Raw genomic sequence first — 15,220 nt, 5'->3', positions numbered from 1 at the left:
ATGGTTGAGATAGGTAATGATCGTACTGTTTTTATCTCTCTTCAGTGTCTGTGAGTAAGCAACTGACAGGAGCGAGAAGGAAAGAGCTATCTTGACTTACATTTTACTTAGGTTTTGGTAGGTTTAGGTTTTGTTAGGTTTTGAAAAATTTTGGATATTTTGCTGATTATGAGGATAGGAAAGGACTTTTTTTTTACTTTTTGAGTGGGATTTTGAATCACACCATTTCATATGGTTTCCTCTAAAGTGCATATTTATAATTACGGCTACATCTCAAATTTTCAAATTGATGAAGCGTGGCTACAACTATCAAAATATCATTTTTGCATAACCGAATGTTCATATTTTTTACATCTGTTTATATTTTGGAGAGGGGCAGGGGGAACTTGATACTCTTTTTCTGGACACAGATTTACTTCCGGACAAACTTTAACAAATAAAACAGGAAAAGTATAAAACATTTATTTACTAATTCTTGGTACAAATTTGAAGTAATTCTAAAAAAGAAGAAGCTCTATCCTCACAGAGATCATTTAGTCACTTACAAATGTATATTTCTCATTCTCTCACATTATACAACCGTTTTGCTTTCTGCACCGACATAAATGGTTAAACTGTCTGGAATGCCTTTGTAAACTACAACAAGTCTTAAGAAGAAAAACAAACTAACATTTATGGAACAAAAATTAATAGAAAACAATCAAAACGATATAATAAAAACAAATTAATGCTAAAGAACTGAATCAGAAAAAAAAATCTACAAAAAATAAAGAGCCAATTCAAAGTTTCCAGCAAGCGGGAATTAGCCAAAATAGGACGGTTAACCCAGAATAAGCGAAAATTACCATGAGCCAAGATATTAATTCTGAATCGAACATAGTTTTCCAAATTTTCATTATAATATAAGAAATAAAATATTGTTCACTTTTTATTATGATTGCAAGAGAGGGGTGGGGCTCCATAAAGTATTTCCAATCAAACATTGAAAAGATTTGAGAAAATAAATGAAGGGGCACGGTGGCAAAAATGGCCCAACTTTAGGTACTTCAACTTTATAGATAAAAATCCATTCAAGATAGTGATTTCAAAAAGACACAAAATGCATACAACCTTCTATCTAAATGTTAGCCAACTTATCTCATTTAAGAAAGGAGATACAGAGGAATATCACTCATTTCTCTAACACATATGAACAAGCTGGTCGGTCAATCAGTAAGCAGTAAATGGAGATCATGCGCAACAACGCCAATACCCTGCCTGACCCACTGCTCCAAGTTGGATCTGATTTACTAGAGGAGTGGAATCATCATACGCATTGAATGCGCAGGTAGCGGTTTCAATAAACTAAGGGATTTGTGAAGAAATGCAGCATACTTCCTAAAGTTTAAGCTGTGAATCTTAAACAGTAACTTGCACTATATACTAATCTACGGATGCGAATCTTGGGCGTTGTTCAAGAAGCTAGCAAAGCGAATCCAGGGATTTGAAAATATCTATCTTCGACAAATCCCTGGTATCTACTGGACCGATAAGATCATTATCCTTTATATGTGAAAAAATAAAACATCTACTCATGACCGGTGGAATCACAAGCCACCGATAGCGTCATTGGGGTTGCATAAGGCGGATTGGCGAGGACCGTCTCCTTCGTGACGTGTGGCATTGGACTCCTCCCGGCGACAAACGGAAACGTTCGGCCTATGTCTTGAGAAGGATGATTCGCTGTTCAGATCGTTGATAAAACACCTTGTTCCAAAGCCCAAGAGAGGTCGTCACGGCGAGGCACCGTTGTCGCTATTTGAGCCAGTCGACTTGGGAAGACCCAAGTATTAACTAAGCTATTTGAAGTTTAGGTAAGATGGATTGAAAGATTTTTAGGATGTTCACCATTCGGGTTCGGGTAAAAGAAAGAAGTAAAAACAGCCGTGGTTTTTATTTTTCAAGTACGTTTGCCCCGGAGTTTACATGACTGAAAAAAGTGACCGAAAAATCGTTCTTTATCAAGTGAACAACACCGCACTGACCACTATAGATTCGTAGACTTACTGGGTTAGCTCCTGTACAGTTAACACATAATGTAGACGTAGAATGTATAAATATTTTACGTAATACTAATGCTATTGTACCTAGGAAACATTCTGCGTGTTTTGGGACAATGCCCATTTTAACAAAACCTGGACATTACAATTAATTAAGACACATTTAATTACTAATTTTAACGCATTATAATTCAAATATTGCTTTCTGATTCAGTAATCGTATCAGAACATACTTTGATTTCATAAAATTGATAGGTGTCAGATGCCACCTACGTTGGGAACTATTGACTTTAATGAAGACTAACTGGCTAGCACCAACTGATACACTAACTATAAAGCAACGAATGAAAGAAGATATCTACAAAACGAAGAAATGAAATCGAAAAATCAAAACAAAATTTCAGCGACTGATGGCCATAACAACCCTATCCACACTTATAGCATTCACAAGTGCTTCTAAGTAAGGTAGAAAGTTAAGATCCAATACAGCCCCCACTGTTCGACCAAACACGTGCCAAAGGTACAATTTTCTCCTGAAAATCACTGATTGGAACAATTCAATGCGTAAGTACCTCGAAAAAGCGAACACAGTGCCCCCTGTGGCGACAATCATATACACAACAAACAAAAATAAGTAAAATGAAAAGCTGAGGTCAGAGGATTTAGGGAGACATTGGTTTTTCTTTGTATCCATTTCTTCTTGTACTAAATACATCAAAAAGTGGCAATTGTGGCTACAACTTTCTTCGTTAATGGAATGTTCTTCAATGCTGCATAACTAAAAAGAAAGAAAAATGGTAAAAGTCAAATGTGGAACTAAAACAAATTTACGCTATGTGTCAAAATAAGAAAAAATCACGTGCAGGTTCATCTAGACCTTCATGCCTACCCATGGATATTAGTAGTAGTGCATGAATATCGAATACTGGACCACCTAAAGCAACTTAAGAAATTCTCTCCCTTAATCCGAGACATTTTAACGAATTTTCATCATAAATAAATTCATCATAAATTAAGAGGTGGTTAGCAAAACATTAAAGATGCCAAAAGCACTAATATCTATGCAGCTTCAATTTTCGTCAGTACTATTTCGTTCAGTTACTTAAATCCTGACATTACAGGAAGGTCGTTTGGGATGCTTTCTATTCGCAAAGGCATGTATATGCTTCCTGTTTGCCTCACAGTCTACTGTTAGATGAAGAGGGCCCAAAGTCGGCGAGGAGTAAAATTTTATTTTTTGGGAGGCAACTTCAGGGGTTATAATTATATATGGATGATCTTCAAGAGGCTGGTTAAGGGGGGGGGGGATCTGTTGGACATGGCTGAGCCATCAAATTTTCGGTAGAATTGCCTGTTTAACAAATTGAAGATTTAAAACTCTGTGATGATAGATGGCACCAGCGATACGGCGCAGACAATTAGTTTCGAAGGCTGCTAGTTTAAGCTGAACGTCCACATCCACCGTCTATATTTCTCATGCGTAGGTAGCAATAAGGGCAATCTATGCGTCAAAAACTCATTTTTTAAGCCGTAGATTGGGATGTTTACTGCTCCATTTGAGTAGAAGGGTTTTGAAACTGGAGGTCGTGAGAACAAAATCTGGAAAAATAAGTGCTTGAAAACATTTTTTCTAGGACTTATTCAAAACTACTTCTAGTTGCCACCTTGAAATCCAAGGGAGGGTATATACACACAGATCGGGAGTTCTTACATGATTCGAGTTCAAACAAGGTAGACCACGCCCATTTGTTCTACAAACATCTATCTAATTTTTCTTTTTGCTTAAATACGAAAAGGGTTAAACGGAGTTGACTATGGGTAAATGCGGTGCTGGAAGTTCAAGAGTCATGGATCAATTTTTAATTATAGCCAGATATCTAAAACACTTGTTCCGACTTGAACAAGGTGCTACATGCCCACCTTCCATCTTAAAAAAGTTTCTTGACTCTTTTACGATAAATTTTCCCATTTTGTGTGTGTAGTGAATCCTCTTGGCACTAAAACTACCTTAAATTGAATATCACGCCAAAAGGATAGAGATGTTTTTGGTCCATTTTCACGTCGATCCAATAACAATGTTTTGGAACATTTTTGAAGGGACCAGCACCCGAGATAATTAGAGTCCCCTTGGCCAGTGAAAAAGATGTAGCTTTCAAAACAGAAATAAAAATCTGGTCAGTCAATTTGCATATTTTAGGGTAGACTTAGATCATACTGATGATTTGAGTGCACTAGATTTAAACATAAGCAAAAGAGTGATTTTTTGGATGTTTTCAGAAGTCAGGACGCAAGAACAGATTTGAAAATTAACGTTAAGAAGACTAAGTCCATTAGACTCGGAACAAGTGATGTCAAACAAAAAAAATGATCGATCAATTGGAAAACTTCACTTACCTAGGTAGTATTATAAGTAAAGATGGTGGATGCTGTGAATATATAAAAGTAGAATAGCCAAGGCCCAGGGTCTTTTTTAGTTGAAAATTTTTTGGAAGAATAGGGAGGTAAGTCTGCGAACCCAGATTAGAATATAAAAAGCAACAGTGATGGCACTGAACAAGTAAGGTTCTGAAACGTGGGCGATTTGAAAGATAGAGGATCAATTTGTTAGATGCGTTCCAAATGAATTATCTACAGATTCTTTTGGCTACCCGTCTGACTGACAGTATTTGAAACAGCAAGTTGTACAAAGAATGTGGTTCTGTCCTGCTTTCTAGGACTGTAATGAGAGAAAGGCTGAGATGACCAGGACACGTTCTGCAGATGAAGGATGACAGATTTCCTTGGATAGTCCTTTTCGGCCAACCATCTAGTGCCAAATAAAAAGCAGGTCATACCGGAATGGGGTGGAAGGAGGTGAAAAGGAAGGACTTAATGGAAACTGGAACTTCTTGGGAGGTTACAGAGAGACTGGGTATTGAACAGACAAGGTTGTTAGTCTCAAAGGGCTTGGTGCTGCAGTGAGCTTAGTAGCAGTAGTAGATTAATAGATAAACAAAAGGAATTGAAAGGCTTATTTCCAAAAAGCTCTAGAAGATTAACCTTTCCGGGTAGTTATATATTTGTCTGACTTTTATTAAACTTCAGGTCGAGGTGTCCTAAGAACCGTCAGGTTAGGTAAAACAGCTAAAAACTACTTACTCATTCCTAGATAAATGTCAGCTATACTACATCAACAAACTGAATATATTTCGTATTGAAGGAGTTGTCTTAGAAACTTTAGATGGACTCATTCAATTGGAAGTTGAAAGTTCGTGTGCCCTCTTTAAGAGTCACAAGTGATTGACAAGGCTTAGCTGGAAAAGGCTTAGCATATTAAGGTGAAACTTTCACGAAACGTTGGGGGGATGTTGAGCTAAAGCAAACACACACAATATGCATGAAGGTTGTCAAAAGGACGCATCAGCAATATTTCAGAAACAGCTGAGGATTTGAAATTGAAACTTTCAGGACATGTCAAAGGAGATGTTGAACTGACCAAAACATACTATGTACGTGCTACTAGTGATATTATTACTAATACAAATATTACTACGACTGCGACTACTTACGACTACGAATACTGTGACTACAACTATTTTCGACTGCGACTTCTTGCAAATGTGGCTACTCGCGACTGCGAATAATAGTGAATTCGACTACTTCCGTCAGCGACTGCACGTACTTGTGAGTTCGACTCGTGACTACCTGTGACCAAAACTGTGATTACTAGCTACTGCAGCTGCTAGTACTTGCGACTACTACTGCTGTTCCACTGCGATTGTGACTGTAACTGCCATTGTTACTATTACTACAACAGCTGCAACTGTTGAACTAAATAAAAAGGACATTAATACTAAGTTGAAATTTCAGAAAACTTTGAAAGACATATTGAAATAAATCAAGACTGTTTGTGCATCCGAAGGGCCAAAAGGAGTTATCTGCATTATCATAGGAAAAGCTAATAGCATAAAGTTTAAACTTACAGGTCATGTTGAGGGGAATCTTAAACTAAATCAAAAGACACTATGTGCATCCAACAAGGTTGTAACATGATAGCGGTTAGAATGGCTTCAGCCCTAAATAAGCCTAAGCATAATGAGGATTTTCAGTCCAATTATTTGAATAATACCCCACGTACTTATCCATTCAAAGTTCCATATTAAAACTAAGGGTCGTAGCACCAGCATTTTTGTTGGGGGGGGGGAAAGAATTTTATTCAAGCGATACCGAAGAAAAGTTACCATTTACCGAACACGCTACTAGGTTAAATTCAAAATATTACACAATACATAATGAACAATAGACAAACATAAAATAAACATAGAATTAAGTAATACTGATCAAGCTTTTACAAGCGCCAGTTTTTATCAGCAATGAATTACTAAAGGCGACACTGGTATAGTTTAAAAGGCTTTTGCGTGGGCCAAGGTGAATTTCATACACATTCGGTTTTTTTCAGCAGGCTTCACCACTAATGCTGCAGAGCCTATCCCCCCTTTACTTCCCCAACTTCCTATCTCAGCACAGAATGCCCTATCTTATAGTTCCACTAAGCACCATTCTAACAGTCCCTTGTATTGTGCTATTCAGATGCACGCAATTTTGAAGAGATTTGACTCTATAAGATTAAATTTCTTGTGCTAAACTTTTACTTTGCGTGATTCATTGATATATTATTTATGACTTTTTATTAAATTGATTTGGTAGTGGGTTCGCTGCTTTATTTTAATATATAACATTGAAATAAGCGGGCCACATAAAATATTGCAAAAATACAGGATAGCTCCAAGTTTTATTACATACGATTCCAAGTCTAATATTATATTGTAACACGAATCTTATGACATTTCAAAATTAGACGAATGTATATATTAAATAAACCTACAATACACACACACTTGTTACGAGAATTGTATCCGTCAATGTTTTCTCTTTCAACTGCCAACAGTACAAGTGAATATAATCTTTATTGCTCCGTGGTGTTGCGGCAGTACGGCTTCAAACATCGAAGGCAAGAAAAAGGTCATTCACACGACGCAGAATTCATAGAAATAGTGGAGTACTGTTTAAATAGATCAAATGACAGAGGAAACACAAATTTCAAGCGTTTTCCAGCAAAAGCAGATGCTCTTTCTAGAATGTTTTTGTTTTTTTATTTCCTCAACTCCGTAAAAACACTCTAGCTCAGACATGCAGCGTTCAAAATTGAGCTTATAGTGTTTACACACAAAACTTACACTGTCTTTGTTCATTTCGTTTGCACCTAGCATTAAGCTTAAGTTGTTCAAAACCTCCAAACTGTTCTCTTCTAGCCTACTTTCAATATCTATAGTTAGAAAATCAATAATAGGATACAACACTGTGTTTTTGAAAAACTCTTGCGCTGTCTCACATGGAGCTATTGTACCCCCTCCTAATTTCACTGGAATTTTACTTTTCCGGGGCAATTTAGGACCTCTAAAACCACATTTATTAGCTAATTTCTGAGCTGTGAAGGCAATCATAAAGTTTTCTAACAGTATGAAACTACCCATATCAGTCCTCAAATCAGTGATCATATATTTCCTTCGTAGACGAAAAGTAGAATTACAACCAGTTACCCTAGAAAATTCTATGATCCCAACTACCAATGCAACTAAATACCTTGGAATAATCCTGGACAATAGGCTTACCTTTAGACCTCACATTGACCGTATCATACAATAATGATTGAAAAAAAAATTGAGAATGATACAAAGACTGTGTGGTACAACTTGGGGCAGTATGGATAGAGCCCTCCTTCAACTCTACACACAGTGCATCAGACCAGTAATTGTGTATGGTCTGGTTATCAATAGAACCTGCTCAAAACAGCTCTTTATCAAACTAGAGTGTGCACAAAATACACCAATCCGCCTTGCTTCAGGATGTAGGAAAACAACAAAGATTCAAAACCTTCTACAAGAAGGAGGGCTCCCACCAATTGAAAATAGATATAAACTCTTAGCTATAAGATACCTGAAAAAAATTGGAAACGCCCCTCATCATTTCTTATTTCCAGAAGCCAGAGCTAGCCGGCTAGCTCTGGCAACACCCACTGATGTTAGCAATTACAGCCAGGGTGTAATACCCCATCAGACTAGAACATGTTACAACTAAAATAGCAAAAGAACCACCATGGACATTACTCACTCCAGAGGTTAACCAAGAATTCCTTCCCCCCAACAAGGAAGAAATTGAATCCCAAACTGCAATCCAACATTTCAAACAGCTTATAAAAAAGTAATACAATGGATATGCCCAACTATTTTGTTGATGGGTCTTTATGTGAAGAGGGATGAGGAAGTGCATGCTTTTTAAAAGAGCAGAGCCTATGCATTATGGAAAAACACAAGAGAGGGATCAGCATCCTAACATCTAAAGTAGCTGCAATCAACTGGGGCTTAGAGACCTTAGTCAAACTGAAACAGAGCAATAAACATATAGTAGTATTCTCTGACTCTAAATCTGGTCTCAATATCCTAAGAAACCCTAACTTTGAAACACTGGTCATTGACCTACATCAAACCAAAGAAAACCTAAACATTCTTGGAAAATTAGGCTGTGGTATTAAATTCCATTACCTAGATGACTATACCTAGTCATCTAGGTATAGAAGAAAATGAAAAAGCAGACAAGGTAGCAAAGCATGGAGCAAAAAGCCAAATGGAACCGATGTTATCACTAACTATAAGGGATATAACTAGATTACGACATGAGAACCTCACCTAAATTAAAGACACCAAATTTACCCCCTTTCCAACCAGGACACAATCAGTCTGGTTTCATCGCCTGTGTACAAATACAGCTAACTTCAACCACCACTCCTTCATATATAAAATAAAGCAGCCAAATGGAGAATTTGCCAATAGCCCATTTTGCAGGTACTGCAAAAACACAGAAGAAACCCCTGAGCATATATTATTGAATTGTAAAACAAAGGAAAGAAAAAAAGCGAATATCTTCAATTTGAAAATTAAACTAGGACTGAATTCAAACCCACTGACTGATGTAAAAACTTTAATTCAATCTTCAAAAAGAGATCTTTTCACACATGCTTTTAAACTGTTAATGGATGTAAACCTACAACACCGATATAGTAGGTAAAATTATGCTGACTTTATCAAACTGGATAAATCCTACAATGATGTCACAGCATATTTCAACCTAATTAGCTGATCTACATGTTTACATAACCATCCATATTTTGAATATTCATAAGTAGTGCTTAAAACAACGCCGTTTACTATTATAGTAACGTAATTTTTGCGACCAGAGAAACTACATAGTAAGGCATCATCTCATCCAGCCGCAAGTGAGTTGTCCTAAAAAGAAGCCTAGGAATTCATCGAGAGAAAAGAAGAACAATTCAAAGGTTGGGATAATGTCAACCCAGAAAAAAGAGGGGCGAATGATCTGATTTTCAGGACACACGCCTCGATTGTCTACAGTTGATTGACTGAGTTCATACGCGGTATATTTGTATAAATTTTAATGAGGAAGGGTAATTGACCACAATATTTCGCGTCCTTTACATTAAAAATGAGCCAGGATTAAATAAAAAAAATTTTCAGATCGAAGCAAAGAGCGAATTTGAAGCTTAAAACGAGTAATAGTTTTAAAGCTACTTAATGAATTATAGTTTTTTCTCCAAATTATTGGGGGCAACTGCCCCCTTGCCCTCCCTCCCAAACGACACCACTGGTAAAACTATTAGGAAAATTTGTCGCGAAATTTTGTTCAAAATATAAAAGTAAGCTAAGAATTTGATTCTGAAGGAGAAGAAGATTAAAAGAGCTTTATAAACATTTCTTCTATTAACCAATCAAAAAACTATGCTAGACAAAAACGAAAAGAAATTAGCAAAGACAAAAATTTTCCCTGAAGAGGTTTTTCAAAGGAAAGCAAAGAACCACAATTAGTACTAAGACTAGCAGAAATGCTGTCAAATAGTAATCAAACGTAAAATGAACACAAATCACTATTAATAAATAAATGAAATCCATAATAAAAGTCAAACTTGAAACTACCACAAATGAACAGAAACTACCACAAAGAGGAGTAGTGCTAACCCCTACTATGTAGTCAAAAGACAAAAATGTTAATTGTGCTTTACTGAAAACAAAATACATTTCAAACCTTTTCTCTCCTATAAACTTAATAAATCTAAAACTGATGATACCTTCCGGAATTAATATCAGCCTTCTATATTTCATCAGTTCTTTTCGATAGTCTTGGTTAATAAGGCTTTTTTATGGCACTTGGTATTAACCAAGTGACACAGAGCAATCGCAAATTCTGTCGGTCTGTCTGTCGGTCCCGGTTTTGCTACTTTAGGCACTTCCACGTAAGCTAGGACGATGTAATTTGGCAGGCGATCAGGGACCGGACCAGATTAAATTAGAAATAGTCGTTTTCCCGATTTGATCTTCTGGGGGCGAGTGGGGGGCCCGTTAATTCGGAAAAAATAAAAAATTGAAGTATTTTTAACTTACGAACGGTTGATCAGATCTTAATGAAATTTGATGTTTGGAAGGATATCGTGTCTCAGAGCTGTTATTTTAAATCCCGACCGGATCTGGTGATAGGGGGGAGTTGGGAGGGGGAAACCTAAAATCTTGGAAAACACCTAGAGTGGAGGGATCGGGATGAAACTTGGTGGGAAAAATAAGCACAAGTCTTAGATACATGATTGACATAACCGGAACGGATCCGCTCTCTTTGGGGTAGTTGGGGGGAGGGTAATTCTGAAAAACTAAAAAAATGAGGTATTTTTAACTTACGAACGGGTGATCGGATCTCAATGAAATTTGATATTTAGAAGGATATCGTGTCTCAGAGCTCTTATTTTAAATCCCGACCAGATCTGATGACATTGGGGGGGGTTGGGGGTTGGGAGGGAGAAACTTAAAACTTGGAAAACACTTATAGTGGAGGGATCGGGATGAAACTTGGTGGGAAAAATAAGCACAAGTCCTTGATACATGATTGACATAACCGGAACGGGTCCGCTCTCTTTGGGGTAGTTGGGGGGGATTAATTCTGAAAAATTAAAAAAAATGAGAAATTTTTAACTTACGAATGGGTGATCGGATCTCCATGAAATTTGATATTTAGACATTGGGGGGGGGGAGGGGGAAACCTAAAACTTGGAAAACACTTAAGAGTGGAGGGATCGGGATGAAAATTGGTGGGGAAAATAAGCACAAGTCCTAAATACATGATTGACATAACCGGAATGAATCCGCTCTCTTTGGGATAGTTGGGGGGGGGGGGGGTTAATTCTGAAAAATTAGAAAAAATGAGGTATTTTTAACTTACGAACGGGTGATCGGATCTCAATGAAATTTGATATTTAGAAGGATATCGTGTTTCAAAGCTCTTATTTTAAGTCGCGACCGGATCTGGTGACATTGGGGGGGAGTTTGGGGTGGAGGAACCTAAAATGATGGAAAATGCTTAGATTGGAGGGATCGGGATGAAACTTGGTGGGAAAAATAAGCAGAAGTCTTAGATACGTGATTTACATAATTGGAACGGATCCACTCTATTGAGGGGGGGGGAGGTTAATTCTGAAAAATTAGAAAAAAATAACGTATATTCAACTTACGAAGGAGTTATCGGATCTTAAAGAAATTTCATATTTTGAAGGACCTCGTAACTCAGATCTCTTATTTTAAATCTCAACCGGATCCAGCGTAATTGGGGGGGGGGGCAGTTGGGGGTACCGGAAATCTTTGAAAATACTTAAAGCGGTGAGATCAGGATGAAACTGGATGGGAAGATACGTGACTGAGATAACCGGATCGGATCTGCTCTCTTTGGTGGAGTTGGTGGGGGGGGGAGTAATTTCGAAAATTGAGGTATTTGTAAATTACGAAAGGGTGACCAGATCTTAATGAAATTTGACATTTAGAAGGATCTTGTGCTTTAAAGCTCTAATTTTAAATTCCGACCAGATCCTGTGACATTGGGGGGATTGGAGGGGGAAACCGGAATTCTTGGAAAACGTGAAAATTGGGGTATTTTTATCTTATGAATAGGTGATCGGATCTTAATGAAATTTGATATTTAGAAGGAATTCATGTCTCAGAGCTCTTATTTCAAATCCCGACCAGATCTTTTGACATTGTGGGGAGTTGGAGGGGGAAATCTTGGAAAACACTTTGATTGGAGGAATCGGGATGAAGCTTGGTGGATAGAATAAGCAAATGTCCTTGATACGTGATTGACGGAACCGTACTGGATTCGCTCTCTTTGGGGGAGTTGGAGGGAGGGTTCAGTGATTTGGCGAGTTTGGTGCTTCTGGAAGTGCTAGGACGATGAAAATCTGTAGGCGTGTCAGGGAGATGCACAAATTGACTTGATAAAGTCGTTTTCCCAGATTCGACCATCTGGGGGGCTAAAGGGATAGGAAAAATTAGAAATGATTAGGTATTTATAACATACGAGTGGGTAATCGGATCTTAATGAATTTTGATATTTAGAAGGACATCGTGACTCAGAGCTCTTATTTTAAATCCTGACCGGCATTAAGCCTCTTATTTTCCTTTTAAATCAATCTATTGATTCATAGAATTTTGTTAGAGCTCATACCATACGATCTCTTGGCTCTTAGCTCTTCATGCCTCGTCACAAGTGCCATATGAGCTCTTAGCTCTTGTTTTCCTTTCTATTTTTCTTTTTTTTTTGATACAACGACAAATAAAATCCATCACACGAAATAAGAATTGTAGTAATGTCGTAAGTCTTACCTCATCAATAAACTGCAAAGATTTTTCGTCTTCACTCCCTCAATGTTGAAAATTTTGAATGAGCAAAACCAAACTGCAACTGCTTTAATAGGATCGTATTCTTCAGCGATGATAACTCTCTCTACATAAACACATAAACGATCTCGTGATCTTTCTTCATCTAGAACACAACATAAATAAATACAAGGAATGACGAAAGAAGAAATATTTCCAGGATGATGGCTGCAGAAGTAGCCACAAACTGGTAAGCGGTTAGCCAAGGCTCATAGTAATTGTAAGTCCAAAAACACGTTTTCTAAGAAACTGTCCGATGAGAAACATTTCCTTTATAGGTGCTGAATCAGAAATATGACCTATTTAGTTCCAACAGAATAGTAATTATTTTTGTATAAACAAGTGTTGAAGAATTTCGAATATGTCAAAATGACTAAAAATCGAAGTTTACCATGGAAATTACCGTAACTGAAAATTCTAAACTAGAGGATTAAAGTCCCTTTTATCTTGAAAAACAATGAAAATCTTTTTTTAATAGGTTACATTTGCCAGTAGAAGCAGGCTACTGGTTGTAAAGATATTGTTAATGGCTTACTTGAAAGTTAATGCTTACACCTATGTGATTTTTATAAATCAATCATTATGACACCAAAAAACAAAATACCACATGCCTCCAAAAATGACACCTTTGGTGCAATTTTCAGAAGGCTAGCAACAAGAAAAATTACACCATGAAAATCAACATCGCTGGCGAGCTTGATTTAGAGGCTTAGAATCTGTCAACACGTTGGAAAGAAACTGTAAAGTGAAAAAAGGAGCTCTCAATTGACATTAATGCAGAGACATGAAAAATTATGCAGATTTAACGGAGGAATAACTTTTACTAATGGGAGCTAATTCTTAAAGATTTTGGAAGAGCTTGAAACTCCTCAAACATAATGTGAAGCCAAATTAAAACTTAACATTTGAAATGGTCGTCATTGTAACCCTGTTGACTAGAGGTTTACTGTTTTCTATCTCAAAAGACAGACCCAATTGTACCCAACCCCCCCGCAAACCCCACCATCTAATGCTTGAATTTAGTCCCAAGCTATATCCCAAAGTTTAAAGATCTTGTTGTTTTGCATTGTTCTGTTTTGTTTTCGTTTGTTTTTACTTTTGCTTTCTCTAACAAAACGAATCATTGGCGAAGAAGATTTTCGCCATTTTCTTAGGAACATCGATTTTTGGGGCCACACTCTTGTGCTAACATTTAAAACATACTCGGTAGCTAACTTTTTTATTTAACAATAAGGCGGCAATATACAATCTTTGTTTTTTTCTTGAGAAAAAAAAGTGAGCATCAGATATAATACAAAATTGAAACAAGTCTCGTGTTGATCACTATGGCTTCTCTCAAGTTAGTACAAATAGTGATATATTATTTTACTATCCAAGTTATCTTTACATTTTTCTTAAACTAAAAACGAGCAAAAATTGATTTTTAAAAATGTAGTTTTTCTGATAAAAGGAAGTTTAAACCTTAAACGAACAAACATCACTGCTTGAAATGTAAGCAACTAGAAGCAGGTCAAATAAAAAGACTCACGAAAAAGTGATTTCATTTTATGCACATTTCAAGAAAGGTAAGGTTCTCAAGAAGACTTGCAGTTATGAACCATACAGTAATTGATCTATAAGGACGACAAGATTTCAATCTAAATTTATAAGTTCGTTCCGAAACCACATTGGCCAAAAAAGAAAACGAAGAAAAAAAGTATGAAGAAACCAAACAATGATGATTTTCAGCCAGTTTTTTCACTCGTTTTGGTTCCTTTCTTTGCTTTTGTCCCTAGTCTTATTCACACATACACACACAAACACTTTCTTTCGAATGTTTAAAATTCATATATTATACTCTCTTGTTCGAGGTCAACTAGAAGTTAAGTTAATTCCTGTTTTCAGACAATGAAATTGTTTTCTAGAATCCAGATAACATATATTTTTTTTTTTTTTACAATTCGACTCACGGAGCCTGTTCAAAGATGTAAGAAAAGGTTCATCGCAGGTAGAAATGTAACATATTTTAAATTACAACATTTTGAATTCGTTAAGTGGGCATTGAAATCCCTTAATTTGAGGGCCAATCCCTTAACCCAAGAATTAATCCTTCAATTTGTTTTTTCAAATAAATTAGCCGAGAGAGGATTTGTTTTACACTGCTGCCATAAGTAAAGAAATAATTTGACCTTAAATAACTAGTGATATATTATTTTACTATCCAAGTTATCTTTACATTTTTCTTAAACTAAAAACGAGAAAAAATTAATTTTTAAAAATGTAGTTTTTCTGATAAAAGGAAGTTTAAACCTAAAACGAACAAACATCACTGCTTGAAATGTAAGCAACTAGAAGCAGGTCAAATAAAAAGACTCACGAAAAAGTGATTTCATTTTA

At 36.5% G+C, this 15,220-nt stretch overlaps 1 protein-coding gene across 1 annotated transcript in view; it reads right to left on the bottom strand.

Moving 5' to 3' along the window:
- Positions 1-446: 446 nt before the first annotated feature.
- The window catches only part of LOC136030598 (uncharacterized), a 118,187-nt gene continuing 103,413 nt past the window's right edge, over positions 447-15,220 (bottom strand). Inside the window, exons 11-12 of the mRNA XM_065709669.1 lie at positions 12,791-12,950; positions 447-2,817 (exon numbers count right to left, since the gene is read on the bottom strand). Of these exons, the coding sequence (XP_065565741.1) occupies positions 2,754-2,817; positions 12,791-12,950 (224 nt within the window). The 3' untranslated portion in view covers positions 447-2,753. The remainder of the gene's footprint in view (positions 2,818-12,790; positions 12,951-15,220) is intronic.

This window comes from Artemia franciscana, chromosome 1 (assembly GCF_032884065.1).
Source record: "Artemia franciscana chromosome 1, ASM3288406v1, whole genome shotgun sequence".
NCBI lineage: Eukaryota > Metazoa > Arthropoda > Branchiopoda > Anostraca > Artemiidae > Artemia > Artemia franciscana.
The sequence above is the reverse complement of the archived record's forward strand: the minus strand, read 5'-3'. Positions and strand labels throughout refer to the sequence as shown.